Here is a 17,440-nt window from a genome sequence, read left to right on the forward strand (position 1 = left end):
CCTGCTTCTCCCTCTCCCTCTCCCTCTGCCTCTGCCCCCGCTCTCTCCCTCTCGTGCGCACACGCTCTCTAATAAACAAAATCTAAAAAATAAAATAAAATGGCCCCCAAGTATTAAGTACGGCCTGGTGTGCCAAAAAAATGCATGTGCTAGATGAGCTTCACTCAGGTGTCAGTTCTAGTGCTGCCGGCCATGAGTTCAATGTTGAGGAATCAACAATATATTAAATAAGGCATCTTAAACAGAAACACGCATAAAACAAACTAACATATTGACCTGCTGACAAAAATGTTGTGATCAGAGGTTCCAGAAATCTAACTGGATGTTTTCCCTGGAGCAATAGCTCAGTATTCGCTAATTCAGCTTTAGCGGGGCTTTACAAAACATAACTACCACAAATAATGAGAACTGACTGTACCTTTTACAGCCCCATCAACAACATTTGACGTGTCTGGCATGCTATGCTATTGTCAATATTGGGTACAGTGTATCCTGAGCACTCGAAATTTAACATTTGTAGGTTTTAACTATCCAAAAAAATGTACGGGTCTGTGACAAGTTGGAATTTGCAATTTGAGGCACATACACGAACCAAGGAAAATGCAACTAGTATGCCTAACAGAGAATGATTTCGTTTGCTGTTTGGGAAATTCGCAAAAGGCTCTGGGCATATCATTTGAAATCTACCACATTTTAAGAAGCTATGGTCATGTGAGGTACAAAAACAGTATCCTTTGTTTTCATTTTCATTTCTCTGGCTGCTCAGTACTCCAAGGTATTACTCCTCACTCACTCGCAGGGCTACGGCACCAACACCACTGCCTCGTACCTGCTGTTGCGGCTGCTGCCGCTGGCTGGCCTTCTGTTTGGCGCGGCGCTCGAGGAACTGCTTGGCAAACTCCTTGGCCTCAGAGGTATCTCCTAAATAGGCCCTAATATAATCATGGACTTCGTAAGGAGACTCTACTTCTTTCAGGAAAGAAACAAAAGTGGGAACTGCAACATGAGAGGGGAAAAGACACAAAGAGTAACAATGAAATATCACATGCAAAGACTCAGCGTCACTTTTTATTATACTGTCACACCTACTGCCGACTCTAATGATGCAAACTTGAAAGGTATGCAGCTACTGTGTTAAATATTCTTTAACCTACTCTGCAGAGAGAGAAAAAAAAAAGCCCACTGTCATTGCAATGCCCCCAAATTATCTCAGATAGCAGAGTCAAAGACATAGCACGCATGTTTAGTTTCACTAAACGCTATGTTGGTAAAAACTGCATGTTACGTTGACTAAAAACAACTGCTGGCCTAAGACAGAAGTTATCTGGAAATTCATTCTTTCTTTCCTTAAATTCAATCAATATTTATTAAGTGCTATGATGTGCGTCAGGCACCATGACAGATACTAAAAATACAGCCGTACCCTCCGGGAACTTTGACTTCACGGAGATATCATATGTTTAGAGAGGAATTAAATGGAATATGCAAGCAGTGTGGTACAGCAGAAAAAGCACAAGTATCAGAGTTAGACAGACATGGGTTAAAATCCTGACTCTGAAATTTGCTCGCTGTGTGACCTTGATGAGTTATTTAACCAATCTGAGCCTCTGTTTCCTAATTTATAAAATGGGGATAATATCACATTGTAAAGGTATCTTATGAAATTACTGCAAAAATTAAGTAACTGGAATAACCTATGCTAACTGCTAAAAAGTGCCTAGCACATGATAGGTGCTTAATGAATGGTAGCTGGCCATTATTTATTATTATTTATTATTTTCCCCCTGGCTCTTTCAGACCATAAGATATTGTTACAATGCTGCAAAGGAATTCTTCCATTCCTTTACTATTCTGTTTTTATAAGATCCTTGGTTTTAGTTAAGACATTGGAAGTGGATAAGTTCAAATCAGCCTATCAGTTATAGGAATCCAAATCTTCCACACCAAGCTGACTGGTCTCTGGTTCAAACATTTGGGGTCAGGGCAGGGATTCACTTCCATCTAAGGCAGAGAATTCTCTTTGTGATCAAGTAACAATTAGCAAGTTTTTCTTCAAATGGCACTGAACCTTTTCATTTCCACTCACTGGTCCTAGTTTCATTGTGCATAAAATAAAGTCTACTTGCTCTGGCACATGATTCCCACCCCCGCCCCCAAAAGCAGGAAGGGAAAGATCACCTCAGCCTTCTCTTGCCCAAGATGACCTCTGTCTCCACCATGAGTTACCTTTCTTTGGACTTGGCCTGGCTGGCTATGTCCCCCATAAAATGACCTGTATGGAACTATGACCTCCTCTGTCCTGCACATTTACTAAGACAGCCTGAGATTCCACTTACTTTTTGGCAACCACTGAGAACCTATTTGAGTACAATACTACAGGACTCTTCTCACAAGTAGTACTTATAATACTGTTAAAGAGTCAAGTTCTTATGGTAGATACAGGATTTGATCTCCATTAGCTTTCACCTCCTGAGTTTTGGCCCATCATTCCAACCTGTCAACCTCTTTGTGGGTCCTGCTCTGCCATTCCACATGCTGGGTTTCCCTCCCCAATTCTTACCATCCAAGTTATTTGCCGTATTAAGGGCATGAAGCATCTGTTCACACCACTGGGTAAATCCATCTTGGGCTTTATTTACTCCCTGAAAGAGCTTCAGCAACTTTTCTTCTTCTTCTACTTTCTTATTCTGCCGGTTAGACACACCTACAGATTTACTGAAGCAAAACAATAGGGCGATATTATATTCCCAGACACTGTTACTATATGATTATACGACAACACCATAAACAGATAATGTCCTGGCAACACCGGATGGCTGTCCAGTAATCCAATGCTTGGGTCCAAAAACGAATTAAAAAAAAACAACTTCAAATATTTGGATTGGGGACGGGGGAACTTAATATCCTCTTACAAACTAGCCTCAGCTAATACATTCACATTTGTGAAGATAGGGCTTCTTGCCAGAGAAATGATTAAATTCTTCCAACGTGCCCTTTGGTGAGTTTTTAAATTTTGCTAAGCCTCAGTTTACTCATCTGTAAAATGGTACTAATACTTCTTTGGGTTATCATAAGGAATCAAGATACTGTATGCAAAGGCCTAGAGCACAGTGCCTGGCAAAGATGCTCAATAAGGTCACAGTTGTTTAGAGTCCTATTCTTAATACTTTAGACCCTCCAACAAGAAGAAACAATCTGACAACACTACCATTTATTAAGTAGTTACTATGTGCCAGGCACGTCACTAACTACTTCGTGTGCATTCAATCTGTACAACTACACCCATGAAGTCATCATTATTATCTTCATTTTACAGATGAGGGAACTGAGGCTCAAAGAGGTTCCCTCTTGCCCAAGGTCACACAGGTCACACAGCTAGTAAGTGGCAGTGCTGGGAACTGAGTTCACATATTTATCATTAAAACCCATGCTCATTCATTAACACTGCATACTGAGGAAAGAAAGACAAAGGTGAAGTGTAACTAATTTGTCATAAAAATATATAGGTTTAAGGTCATTAGAGAGGTGTTTATAATACTCACTATAGTCTAGCTAACTTAAAAAAATATAAATTTAGAGAAAAATGCTAAGATCTAGAGAGGATCTTGGAGAAATGTTCAACAACAAAAATACACTATTCCTAATATTTATTAAGTGGTTACCATGTGACAGGCAATGGACTAAGTGCCCAGCAGTACGAAGAGTCCCTAGTAATAATACAGATGTGTTTCCATGGGGTAGAAAGCAATCACCAAACTACAATCTCCCATGCTTGGACACAGATGAAAATAAGCAAAAACTAAATAACTATCTTTCCCTGCCCACCCAGTATCCCACTCCCCACATGCCCCGCCCCCCAACCCTCCAAGAAGCATAGGTTTGATCATTTTGAGCCCTACCTGAGACTGGCGTTGTTTTTATTTTTATTTGCAGAATTCCTAGGTCCCACCTCTTTGACTGCATCATCCCAGAATCCCATGTTGGAGTTTTTAGTGTCAGCATTACTCCAGATACTACTGACTAGGTCAGATGCCCACTGGTTAGGGGGGCCAGTATTTATAGAGCCCCAAACAGAATTCCCAATGCTGGTGTGCAGGTTGGAATGCTGTTAAAGAAGAAGAGACAAATGATGCGGTTAACACTGCTAAAAAGAGAGTCCAAAGCCAGGGAAGAGAACTTCTAACACCAATCCATCCAACGAGTGCTTAGCAAGATGAACCCACCGTATTGTTCCGGGCTCTGTTCGGCTGCTGGTGCTGCTGCTGCTTCTGCATCTGCCTGGCTTCTTCCTGCTGTATCTCCAGGAGCGACTTGGCAGTGCCTGCAGGTTTGCTGACAGTCCCCCAGCCAGAGAGCTTCTGCTGCTGCTGCTGCTGCTGGAGAGCTTTCATCAGTTCCCTCTGCTGGCGCCTCTGCTGTTAACAGTAAGCTAGCTTAACATTCTGGTTGTCAAAAATACCAGTTACTACGATCCAGTACGGTCAATGGAATGCAAATTAGGAAGAGCTATATGAAGTTAAACACACGAAAGGCTTAGCTACTTTGCGGCAAATAAAGATGTAAACTGGGCGCCTGGGTGGCTCAGTCGGTTAAGCGACTGCCTTCGGCTCAGGTCATGGTCCTGGAGTCCCGGGATCGAGTCCCGCATCGGGCTCCCTGCTCGGCAGGGAGTCTGCTTCTCCCTCTGACCCTCCCTCCTCTCATGTACTCCCTCTCTCTCATTCTCTCTCTCTCAAATAAAAATAAATAAAAAATCTTTAAAAAAAAAGATGTAAACTGCCAGAGGTACTAGGAGAGAATAAAAAGATCAAAGGCAGAATTACTTCTTAAAAATTAAGTAGTACTTTTGGTTAGGCACAGAAATGAAATACATATAAACTTCCTAAAGCCCTACCAAAAGGACAGGAAAAAAATATACTGTTATAAAGTATAAACCCATAAGGACAAAAAGAACAGAATAGACCCCTAAAGGCTGAAAAGCAGACAAATAACGATACCCAAGGGAATAGACCCAGTAAGTTGAAACCTAAGTAAAGGAAGCTCAAAAATAGGCCAATTCATCTAGAAAACTCAGTAATTAGAAGTGTGGGTAATAGAGGGAAAACTGCCTGAAAGTCTGTAAAAAGTAACAGGAAGACCCCAGACTGCCTCCGTAACCTGATGCAGTTGGGCCGCTATCTATTTCTCTCCCTAGCAGAAAACGGAAACATTCCTCTTTAGAGAGATTGAGCCAGATCGGTGATTATTCTGTGGGGAAGGTGACCCCCCCAGCACAAAAGAATACACCTATAGATACAAAGAGATGGGAGGACTCCCCCAACAGAACAGCTCTGCCAGGGGCGCCTGGGTGGCTCAGTCATTAAGCGTCTGCCTTCGGCTCAGGTCATGGTCCCAGCGTCCTGGGATCGAGCCCCACATCGGGCTCCCTGCTCCGCGGGAAGCCTGCTTCTCCCTCTCCCACTCCCCCTGCTTGTGTTCCCTCTCTCGCTGTGTCTCTCTCTGTCAAATAAATAAAATCTTAAAAAAAAAAAAAAAAAAAAAAGAACAGCTCTGCCAGAGATCATTACAGCGAAGCCCATCAAGTTGTTGTATATACAGAACCTCCAATCCTATATATGAACAAAGAGCTCTGGATCAACAAACATTTGACCTGAACTTCCAAGATGAAAGCCAAAGACCAAATCAAAAAAATGAAATTCAATGGAAAAAGAAACAAGAGAAGGGAAAATGAGGACTAGCTTTTAAAAAAAATACTAGTAATTTTAGAGAGGTAAGATGTGAATTCAATGAAAGAGTAAGAGGCTATAAAATGAAACACTAAGAGAACAAACTAAAGACTCAGAGAAATTCTAAGTAAGATCACAGACATTACAGTTCAATAGAAGAATTAAAACATAAGATCAAGGAAATACTCCCATCAAAAAAGGTAAAAAGAGATTAAAAATAGGAGAGAAAGTATGAAAAAATAAAAATCAGTCCAAGAGGGCAACATGCATACGGCAAGAATTTGAGAAAACAGAACAGCTGTGCAGCAAACTAAGACCATCCAGATTTGAACAGGTTAGGGGCTCACGCAAAGGCTACCCTCCAGGAAAAGAAGGAAATACAATTAACTTAGGTTTCCCTACCTGAGAAATACCTACTGAGTAGCATTTTCTACCTCTTGAAGAGTGTAGGAAAAACTTAACAGTTCAAAGAGAATTAATCAAATGAAAATACAAAGGAGGTGATTATTCACTTTTTTTTTTTTAAGATTTTATTTATTTGACAGAGAGAGAGGCAACACAAGCAGGGGGAGTAGGAGAGGGAGAAGCAGACTCCCTGCCGAGCAGGGAGCCCGATGCGGGGCTCGATCCCGGGACCATGACCTGAGCCGAAGGCAGACGCTTAACGACTGAGCCACCCAGGCACCCCACTTTTTTTTTTTTAAGATTTTATTTATTTATTAGAGAGAGAGAGCACAAGCAGGGGGAGCAGCAGGCAGAGGGAGAAGGAGAAGCAGACTCCCCGCTGAGCAGGGAGCCCGGCGCAGGGCTCTATCCCAGGACCCTGGATCATGACCTGAGCCGAGGGCACACACTTAACCGACTGAGCCGCCCAGGCACCCAAGGTGATCATTCACTTCTGACAGAGATGAATAAGCCAAGACCCAGGATTCCAACTCTGATGATCACTAGTATTTTTTCATTCAGAGGAGACCAGAAATAATGGAACAGTTTCTAGTCTTGAAGGGAACAGTTATACCCTGCTCTGCATCTACCTGTTGGTAACCTTTTAGAAAAGAAACGATTCCAGAGAAAGCGGTCTCTTTTTTTAGAGGGTGGGAAATAAGGTAATTAAGGTGAAGAGACAGTATCACCCATTGGTAAGGTCAAGCATACTACACAGTGAACATCACAGACAACTCCCCCTTCTCTTTGTGTAGCCATGGCCTTCAGTGAACCACACCACCCAGATCCAAAAATGAAAACTTGCATTCTCAAACAAACGGACTGCTCTGCCTCGAGTCATAGCCACATAACACACTTTCTACAAGACTCTGCTACCTCATGCCACCTTTTCAGAGACCTTCCAAGATCACACTACCTGAAACTAGACAATCACTACCACCAATTTTTATCCATCTCCCCTCAACCCAAGGGCAAGCTTTATAAAAGCAGAGAATTTTGTCTTAGACTCAGCCATATCCTCTGACTATAACTGAGCCAGTGTCAGCAAGTATGTGATGGACAGATGGACAGATGAATTAATATGGTACCTTAATGGCATGCTGAACCAAACCATTTTACTTATTCATTTTCTTTTGTCAGGAACTGTATTCTTCCTTTTTCCCCCTTTATTTCACTCTTCTATATCCTTCTTATCCTAATGATAAGCTACAGGATACAGACTTACAAGCAGAAAGACTTTACTTCTGTCATATTTAAGTTTTTCTAGCTAGTCAGAAAACCCAACACCCTCAGAAGGGAAAAAAATGTATTCTGCATTCTAAAAGTCAAATTTACAAGAAGGATATCTGCATAAAAACCATAATTCTGAAAAACCCATGTACTTTTATTTATGAGCTACTTCCTCAAGAGTTTCAACGAAATGTTTAAAGTAAAGGAACATTCATGTTACCTAATCTTAATGTTATTCCTGTTACAGGCTCAAGAGTTTAATAATGAACATCCAATTCAGACACACAGCAATTCTGATAATAATCATGATCTTTTACTAACCACTCACCCATAATGCACACCAACTATTCTGGAAGACTATTTGACGAGACCACTTTTACTTTTAAAATTTACCTCTTCTCGAAGCTGCCGTTCTCGTTCCTCTTCTAGTTTTTGGATTTCAGCCAATGACAGCGTTGCCTGGGACTGACACGCTGTTGTATTGGACTGCTGGCCCCATGTGGAAGAAGAGGGAAGCTAACAAAAAAGGAAGGCAGAAGAGTTTGTGAGGAAATGTGCTCAGGAAATAAGAGGCAATATTGCACATTTATGTACAGGCAGAATATTCATATTTCCTTTAACTCCTTCTACAACATTCAATTCAAATTTCCTCCTACAATCCTTCTGCATTTTAGAATTCTCCCAGTTTGCTTTTCAAACTTTTTTTTGTCACAAGAGGCACCTGGGTGGCTCAGTCGGTTAAGTGTCTGCCTTCGGCTCAGGTCATGATCCCAGGGTCCTGGGATTGAGCCCCACATCAGGCTCCCTGCTCAACGGAGAGTCTGCTTCTCCCTCTCCCTCTGCTCCTCCCACCCACTCGTGCTCTCGCTCTATTAAATAAATAAAATCTTTTAGAAAAAATAGAATTTTTTAGGGCACCTAGGTGGCTCAGTCAGTTAAGCATCTGCCTTTGGTTCAGGTCATAATCCCAGGGTCCTGAGATCGAATCATGCATTGGGCTCCCTGCCCAGCGTGAGTCTGCTTCTGCCTCTGCCCCTCCCCACTGCTTGTGCTTGCTCTCTCTCAAATAAATAAATCTTTTTTTATAAATAAATAATTTTTTTTTTGGTCACTATCACAAACCTAAGATTATTTTAGAACTTAAAATATACACAATACACTTTTATTTGATCTACCATTTTGGGATTACAAATTTGTTACATCCAGCACTGACACATACAGCAATATACAGAAATAAGGGGAAAGAAGTAAACAAAAGAGGGACGCCTGGGTGGCTCAGTTGGTTAAGCGGCTGCCTTCGGCTCAGGTCATGATTCCAGGGTCCTGGGATCGAGTCCCACATCGGGCTCCTTGCTCAGCAGGGAGCCTGCTTCTCCCTCTGCCTGCCTCTCCCCCTGCTTGTGTTCTGTCTCTCTCTCTGACAAATAAATAAATAAAATCTTTAAAAAAAAAAAAAAAAGAAGTAAACAAAAGAATTCTTAATCCAAGGAGGCAATAAAGGACATTATATGCTACTTTCTAGTGAAAGGTTGAAGAACAAGATTTCTGAAGGGAAAGCCAAGGTGGGGGGAGCTAATGGAAGATGCCAGGCATAGTTCTTAATCAGTCTTTTATGAAAAAGAATCACTGTTAACCAGGCTGTAGCTTCTAGTCATGAGCACTAAGCTGTTTTTAATCAATAATTCTATTTTTCCTATCCTTTAAAATTATTGACTAAAATAGAGTATAAATATTTGGGTCCTGAATACTTTAATGTTCTCAAATCCCTGATTATTCTAAGGGAATCTCTTGGTCTTCTAGGCCAGAAAAAAATACACTTTAATTTTGAAATATCCTGTGGCTCTTAACAAACAAAAATAACAAAACTTGGGCGCCTGGGTGGCTCAGTTGGTTGAGCGACTGCCTTCGGCTCGGGTCGTGATCCTGGAGTCCCGGGATCGAGTCCCGCATCGGGCTCCCTGCTCAGCAGGGAGTCTGCTTCTCCCTCTGACCCTCCCCCCTCTCATGTGCTCTCTCTCTCTCTCTCTCATTCTCTCAAATAAATGAATAAATAAAATCTTTAAAAAAAATAAAAAATAAAAAAATAACAAAACCAAATCTAACAAGACTTGAAATATGTTTAATAAAAAAAAATACATGAACATGGATCGAACAAAATGCCCAAGAAGCCCAAAGAAGAATGGCTCTACAGCAGAAATCTCTAAACCTAGAGCTGATTGATAAGGGCACAAACAGTTTAAACTGTCACTAATATTACCAAATGAGTACTGATATTACCTTCAGCACTACAGAACATCATCGATCCTTAACATTTGGGCGCTAATACAATAGGTAGTAGGTGCATGTCTCTCAAAATGCACCCCTGCTATAATGGGGGAGAGGTGAGGAGGGAAGCTGAGAAAGACTGGGGACCAGGTAGGCATAGCTGAGCATAAATGAACTCCTATTATCCACAGGAAATGACACATTGGAAGGCACTATCAAAATCAAATAAGGCAGCAGATCTCAAACCTGGCAGCATCATCTGGGAGGACCTGTAAAAATGCAGATGTGTTGGTCCCACACTCAATGACAGAAGATCCAAAGGTGAGGCCAGAGAATTTGTATACTTTATAATTCTGATGCAGACATTCAGCCAGGAGCTCCCAATGTTGTCTAAAAGCCCAGTAGATGTTGTCACCCTAGCCTACCCCAGGAAACAATCTGCAGTCCTCTTCAGAACCTCAGCCAGCAGCAGGAAGAGATGCACCTTCCCCACCCCACCCCAAAAAATGGCCCCTTCCCCTTTCAGGCACCTCTGAGATCCTTCCCACTGCTATGCCAAAATATACTTCAATGGCCTCTCCCCTCATGACTCACAGGTCTGCTCTTTGGAATAATGCAGAACAAATCTGTCTTCCTCACGTGACAGACAAATGTCTGCAGATAGCTATCATTTTCCTTAAATCTTATTTGAACATAGAAAATAATATCCCATTGTTCCGTAAACACTGCCTCAGAACATTTTCCAATTCAACCAACATCCTGTACTGCCCAGAGAACTGCAGTTTATCAATCATACTTTTCAGAACAACTCACTCCCAAATCAGAAAAAAATAGGGAGTTTGGCACATTCTGTATCCCCTGAATGCCTATGAATGCCTAATATCCTTCAGTGATTTAAGAAAATTTACTATTTTTTTCTGCCCTCATATTGCTACCTTATTTTCAGCACTATTTTTTATTTTGAAAAACAACTGTTGTACTTCTAGTATGGTAGCATGAGGTGCGCTGTACGCCCCCACTCCCCAACAAAACTGGTGAAAATTATTTTTCAAAAAATTATTTAGGGGTGCCTGGGTGGCTCAGATGGTTAAGCGTCTGCCTTTGGCTCAGGTCGTGATCCCGGGGTCCTGGGATCAAGCCCCGCGTTGGGCTCCCTGCTCAGCGGGAGTCTGCTTCTCCCCCTCCCTCTGCTCCTCCCCCTGGCTCATGCTCTCTCTCTATCTCTGTGTCCTGAATTAATAAATAAAAATCTATTAAAAAAAATTATTTAAAGCATTATCTGGAAATGAACATAAGGGAATAATAGCAAATGAAGAAACATTTCTTCAAGACAACCTCCTAAAACTCCGTAAGAACTGAGAGTCTGTGGTACTTGTACCAAGACCTACTCTCTTGGGGCGCCTGGATGGCTCAGTCGGTTAAGCGTGTGCCTTTAGCTCAGGTCACAATCCCAGAGTGCTGAGATGGAGCCCTGCGTCAGGCTCCCTGCTCAGCAGCCTGCTTCTCCCTCTCCCTCCACCTGCCTGTCTGCCTACTTATGATCTCTGTCAAATAAATAAATAAAATCTTAAAAAAAGATCTTCTCTCTCAACTCCCAGGTCAGCCAGACCAAAACTCCACTCCAGATGACCGTAGCGAAGAACACAGGCCTCCCTCTCGCCATCAGCTACCAGTCAGTGGGCTGGCTTCCCACAAAGAGCACAACATCAGCATTTCCCATCCTGGCCACAGCTAACTGTTGCAAAGACTAAGTTACAGGCAAGTATAGCTGAGAGATGGGGACTCCCTTCTTATGCCTAGCCCCCAACTTGTGGGATGGAAACTACCGTGAGCACAGCACTACTGGGACTATTAGGGCCCTGAGCGCCACTGCCCTAGCTCAAAAGGAGAGGTAAGCCAAGAAAACCGGAGGCTACTGCCCACCCCCAAGGGCTCAATGCCTAAGCAGGAGTACCACTCAGAAAAGCACACCACTGTTGCCAGCGCCAGAGCTGTGACTCAGAGATTTTTGCCTTGGGGCGGAAGTGAGGGAAAAAGATTGGAGTATGGTCCCTAAAGGATCTGACTTTATTTGTAACAGTGTGTGGACAATGAGGAGTCCAAGCCAAAGGGCACTTTTAAAAACAGCAGAGGCTGGGTGAAAGGCAATTAGGAGATGGGAAGATTCGCTGGAGATACAGGTTAAATTGCAGGCCCCAACTTGGTCTCAGAGAACCAAGGAAAGAGCTGAAAGTTCTCCTAGGGTCAGAAACAATCTCAAAAACAGACCTCAGGAAGCATCTCTTCAAAGAAGCTTGAATTTGACTCTTTATCAGTCTGTGAAGCAATCTGTGCTCCAGGGCACTTCTGAGAACAGTAGAGCAAGTCAGGTAGCAATTAGTGGAGGTTAACAGCTACATGTAGAAAAAGATAATCAAAGACAATCCTGCCAAAAACAGTGATCTGAGAGTGACTGTGGGCAAACCCAATGACACAACTCGCAAAGGAGCAGAAGCAGCAGAGGCCTCCCTGTTAGGGAGGTAGGGAGAGATGGGGACTCTACCAAATTAATCCAATGAGTCATAATGATGGGGCATGCACTACAATATGTTATCAAAAAATTCCAGCTTCCAACAAAATATTATAAGACATGTAAAGTAACAAGAAAGAATGGCCTATATACCAGGAAAAAAGCTGGCATCCACCTATGAGAGTGACCAGATGTCAGATTTAACAAAAACGTCAGTTTTATAAATATGTTCAGAGAACTAAATAAAACCATAATTAAAGTAGTAAAGGAAGGCATGATGACAATGTCACATCAAATACAAAATATCAATAAAGAGACAGAGATTATTTTTAGACCAGAATGAAATCCTGGAGTTTAAAAGCCCAATAACTAAAATGAAAAATCACTAGAGGAGCTCAAAGTATATGTGAATTAGCCAAAGAAATTAATGAAACTTGCAGATCAACAGAGATTACACAACTCAAAAAACAGAGAGAAAGAACGAAGAGAAACAAAGAGAGCCTTAGAGAAATGTGAAATACCACTGAGTGCACCAATATGTGCACAATGAAAGTACCAGAAGGAGAGGAGAGAAAGGAACAGAAAAAATGTATGAAGAAACCATGGCTGATATTTATTTAAAAAACATTAATTTATACAACCAGGAAGCTTAACTATAATAAGATAAAGACATCCACAGACATTACCATGATAAAAATGCAAGAGAAAATCTTGAAAGCAGCAAGAAGAAAAACAAATTGTCACTTACAAGGGAATCAGCATAAAATTAACAGCTGACTTCTCATCAGAAACAATGGAAGCCAGAAAGCAGTGGGATGAGATATCCAAAGTCCTCATAGAATGAAATAATTGACAAGGAATTCTATATCCACTAAAACTCTTTCAAAAATAAAGTTGAAATAAAGACATTCCCAGATAAATTCAGAGAATTTGTTGCTAGCAGACCTGCCTTACAAGAAATATTAATGGAAGTTCTTCAGGCTGAAAGCAAGTGACCCCAGAAAGTAATCCAAATCCAATAAAAAAAAAAAAAAAAGAAAATGCACAAAAACAAATGTGTGGTGTGTGTAGTGTGTGTGTGTGTAAATATAAAATTTGTGTGTGTGTCTAAATAAGGAGATAGGCCAGAAAACAGTTGGGTTTGTAACAGAAATCTAACATGTTTGTCAAAAACAGCACAAAGGAGGTGAGTGGGAAAGAAGCTATACTGGGCTAAGTAAATGACTCCATATGGTAACATTAATTCACAGGTACAAATGAAGAAAAGAAGAGGTGATAAATAAGGTTATTTAATAAATATATAGTGATTTAAATCATTAAAGAATTAAAATGCTGCAACAGGAAATATTAATGTAAAAAAAAGCAGCAGCAGTAAAGGAAGAATAGAGGAACAAAAAAGACAGGCATAAAAAACAAAGTAAAATGGCAGACATAAATTCAATTATATCAATAATATCACTAAATGGGGCGCCTGGGTGGCTCAGTTGGTTAAGCGACTGCCTTCAGCTCAGGTCATGATCCCACGGTCCTGGGATCGAGTCCCGCATTGGGCTCCCTGCTCTGCGGGGAGCCTGCTTCTCCCTCTCCCACTCCCCCTGCTTGTGTTCCCTCTCTCGCTGTCTCTCTCTCTCTCTCTGTCAAATAAATAAATAAATAATCTTTATAAATAAATAAATAAATAAATAAATAATATCACTAAATGTAAAAGGATTAAAGAATCCAATCAAAAGGCAGTGATTATCAGACTGGATACAAAAATTAGACGCAACTATACGGTCTCAAAGAGACACTTTACATTCAAAGGTATAAACAGGTTGAAAGTGAAAGGATGGATAAAGATACATCAGGCAAACAGAAAAAACAAGAAAGCTGGAGTTTCTAAATCATTATCAGACAAAATATACTTTAAAAAAATGTTGGGGGCGCTTGGGTGACTCATCGGTTAAGTGGCAGCTGACTCTTATTCTTAGCTCAGGTCTTGATCTCATGGTCGTTGAGTTCAAACCCCATGTTGGGCTCACAGTGGGCATGGAGCCTACTTTAAAAAAATGTTATTAGAGATAAAGAGAGACATTTAAGTATAACAAATAATCAATCCAGCAGGAAGATAAAACAACTGTGCCATACAAGAGAGCACCAAAGCACATGAAGAAATGGCAGAAATTAAAGGAAATAGACAATTCAGTAGCTTGACAATATTTAGACAATGATACTTAAAGACTTCATTACTTTAATACTCCACTTTCAATAATGGACAAAACAATAAGGTAGAGATCAACAAGGATCTAGGTGACTTGAACAACACTATAAACTGACTGGACCTAAAAGACATCTATATAGAACACTCTAGCCAATAACAGTAGAATATACATTCTTCTCAAAGAAACATGGAACATTCTCCAGAACAGACCTAAGGAAGGTAAAACAGGACATAAAACCAACTTCAATAATTCATTTAAAGGGAAAAATAGGGGCACCTGGCTGGCTTATTTGGTAGGGCATGTAACTCAAGCTCAGGGTCATGAGTTCAAGCCCTACACTGGGTGTGGAGCCTACTTAATATTAAAAAATAAAGTAAAAGAAAAGAAAAAGAAAAAGAATATAAAGTATGTTCTCTCTGATCACGATGAAATGAAAGTAACAAAGAAATTTTGGAAACTCACAAATAAGTGGAAATTAAACAAAACACTTCTATATAACCAATGAGTCCAAGAACAAATCAAAACTTATGGGTAGCAGCTAAAGCAATACTTAGAGGGAAATTTATAACTACAAACATCTATCCTGAGAAAGAAGATCTCAAATCAATAGACTAACCTTCTACCTTAAGATACTAGAAAAAGAGAGCAAAGTAAACTTAAAGCAAGCAGAAAGAAATAGTAAAATTAGAGAAGAAATTAATGAAACAGATAAAATAGAAAAAGATCAATAAAACCAAAAGCTCGTTCTTTAAAAAGATCAACAAAATTTACTTAGTGTGACTGTCCAAGAAAAAAAGGGAGAAGACTCAAATTACTACAATCAGGAAAGGAGGACATCACTATTGATCTTAAAGAAACAAAAAGGAATATAAAGGAATACTATAACCAACTGTTTACCAATCAGATAACCTAGATGAAGAAGACAGATTCCTATAAAGAGACAAACTACCAAAAACTTACTCAAGAAGAAACAGACAAGCTAAATAGACCTTTAAGAAGACATTGGGCCAGGGGCGCCTGGGTGGCTCAGTCATTAAGCGTCTGCCTTCGGCTCAGGTCATGATCCCAGGGTCCTGGGATCGAGCCCCACATCAGGCTCCCTGCTCCATGGGAAGCCTGCTTCTCCCTCTCCCACTCCCCCTGCTTGTGATCCTGCTCTCTGTGTCTCTCTCTGTCAAATAAATAAATAAAATCTTTAAAAAAAAAAAAAAAAAGAAGAAGACATTGAGCCAGGGGCACCTGGATGGCTCAGATGGTTAAGCGTCTGCCTTCGGCTCAGGTCATGATCCCAGGGTCCTGGGATCGAGTCCCGCATCGGGCTCCCTGCTCAGCGGGGAGCCTGCTTCTCCCTCTGCCTCTCTCTCTGTCTCTCATGAATAAATAAATAAAATCTTAAAAAAAAAAAAAAAAAAAAAAAAAAAAGAAGACATTGAGCCATTATGCTGCTCAGACTCTTGCCCCAGTCAAAATGCATTCATCAGAGATAATACAGAAGCTGAAAACTGAGAAATGGCCTAAGGATGTTAAAAGCTAGAGCCTTCCACCAGTGGCCCTACTAGAAGAAGGCCCTATCTGAAATGAAAAGGGGATCTGCACATAGCCTCAAATACCAATGACATGGCTCACTGGATTCATTTATGTTTAATGTGATATAATTCATCATTGATTGTTCCTGGTAATAAATTAAAATTCAAAAAAAAAAGACGACGACATTGAGAATTCCACTCAAGACTGGCATTTGGTCAGTGGGAACCCACACGGTTGCAACATGTGTATTGAGAAGTGCTATTTCTGTTCAGGGCTCATTCACCCCAGCCATGGCATGATGTTTGTCTGCAACAACTGTAAGGTACTCAGATTCTGTAAATCCGTCTCATTAAAAACTTTAAAAAGAAGCGCAATCATTACAAGGTCAGATGGAGTAAAGCATTCCATATAGCAGCTGGTAAAAAGCTTACAGTGGATAATTCATTCAAATTTGAAAAACATAGAAATGAACCTATCAAATATGAGTGAGAGCTATGGTATAAAACTACTGATGCAATGGAGAGTTGAAGAGGTCAACCAGAAACAAAAAGCTAAATTTATAATGAACAAATTAAAGAAAAATAAAGAATTACAGAAAGCTCAGGACATCAAAGAAGTCAAGCAAAACATCATCTTATCCGGGCCCCTTTTGCAGGCAAAGGAAAGCAGCTGGAAGCAAAAATGGTGCAGAAATCACAACAGCATGTGGACATGGAAGATATTTCTTAAAAAATCTCACTAACCATTTCTATTAAGTGCTTTTGAAAATCTCCTTAGGAGACCTTATAAGAACTTCTAAGTTATTAATATTAAATAAGGTCATTCAAATGAAAGGTAATTAAAAATACATCTCCCCTACATTGCCATCTGCAAAACATTAGATACTATGGATGTTAGATTGCATCTCCACTGTTAAGCCTTCACTGATAGTTACATTAATTTTTTTTTTTTTAAAGATTTTATTTATTTATTTGAGAGAGCTAGAAAGCACGAGTGTGCACACGGGGAGAGGGGCAGAGACGGAAGGAAAGGACAAGCAGACTCTGCTGAGCGCAGAGCCTGATGTGGGCAGATCCCGTAACTCTGAGATCATGACCTTAGCTAAAATCAAGAGTTTCATGCTCAACTGACTGAACAACCCAGGCACCCCTGATAGCTACATTTATGTAAGTCATGCAAATTCTCTTTGTGAATACAGAAGTGAAGTGTGGACATAAAATGGTCCTGCCATTTGGATAATGGCACCACGCAGTATTTATGTAAGAACTAATGATAAAAATTAATGGCTAGTGATCTGTAAAATAAGTTTTCTTTGCAGTTAAAAAAAAAAAAAAGTAAAGACACTGAATTAGTAATCAAAAAACTATCCACAAAGAAAAGCCTAGATGGTTTAACCACTGAAGTCTACCAAAGATTTAAAGAAGTAATACCACTTTGGGGCGCCTATGAGTTTAGTCTGTTAAGCGTCTGCCTTTACCTCAGGTCATGATCCCAAAGTCCCGTGTCAGGCTCCCTACTCAGCAGGGAGCCTGCTTCTC

At 40.6% G+C, this 17,440-nt stretch overlaps 1 protein-coding gene and 1 pseudogene across 7 annotated transcripts in view; one reads left to right on the plus strand and one right to left on the minus strand.

The window, feature by feature from the left end:
* The window catches only part of GIGYF2 (GRB10 interacting GYF protein 2), a 149,978-nt gene that overhangs the window by 7,923 nt on the left and 124,615 nt on the right, over positions 1–17,440 (minus strand). For 4 of the 7 annotated variants that reach the window (XM_035006842.1, XM_035006841.1, XM_035006839.1 and 1 more), the window contains 5 exons: positions 7,794–7,916; positions 4,224–4,415; positions 3,900–4,105; positions 2,561–2,715; positions 830–996 (listed from right to left, as the gene is read on the minus strand). In XM_035006842.1, the coding sequence (XP_034862733.1) occupies positions 830–996; positions 2,561–2,715; positions 3,900–4,105; positions 4,224–4,415; positions 7,794–7,916 (843 nt within the window). Of the gene's footprint in view, positions 1–829; positions 997–2,560; positions 2,716–3,899; positions 4,106–4,223; positions 4,416–7,793; positions 7,917–17,440 lie in introns of those variants that run through there. The other 3 variants (XM_035006840.1, XM_035006845.1, XM_035006843.1) reach the window with 3 other exon arrangements.
* LOC118011929 lies at positions 16,144–16,631 on the plus strand (annotated as a pseudogene).

This window comes from Mirounga leonina, unplaced genomic scaffold (assembly GCF_011800145.1).
Source record: "Mirounga leonina isolate KUSES-001 unplaced genomic scaffold, KU_Mleo_1.0 Mir_151, whole genome shotgun sequence".
Taxonomy (NCBI): domain Eukaryota; kingdom Metazoa; phylum Chordata; class Mammalia; order Carnivora; family Phocidae; genus Mirounga; species Mirounga leonina.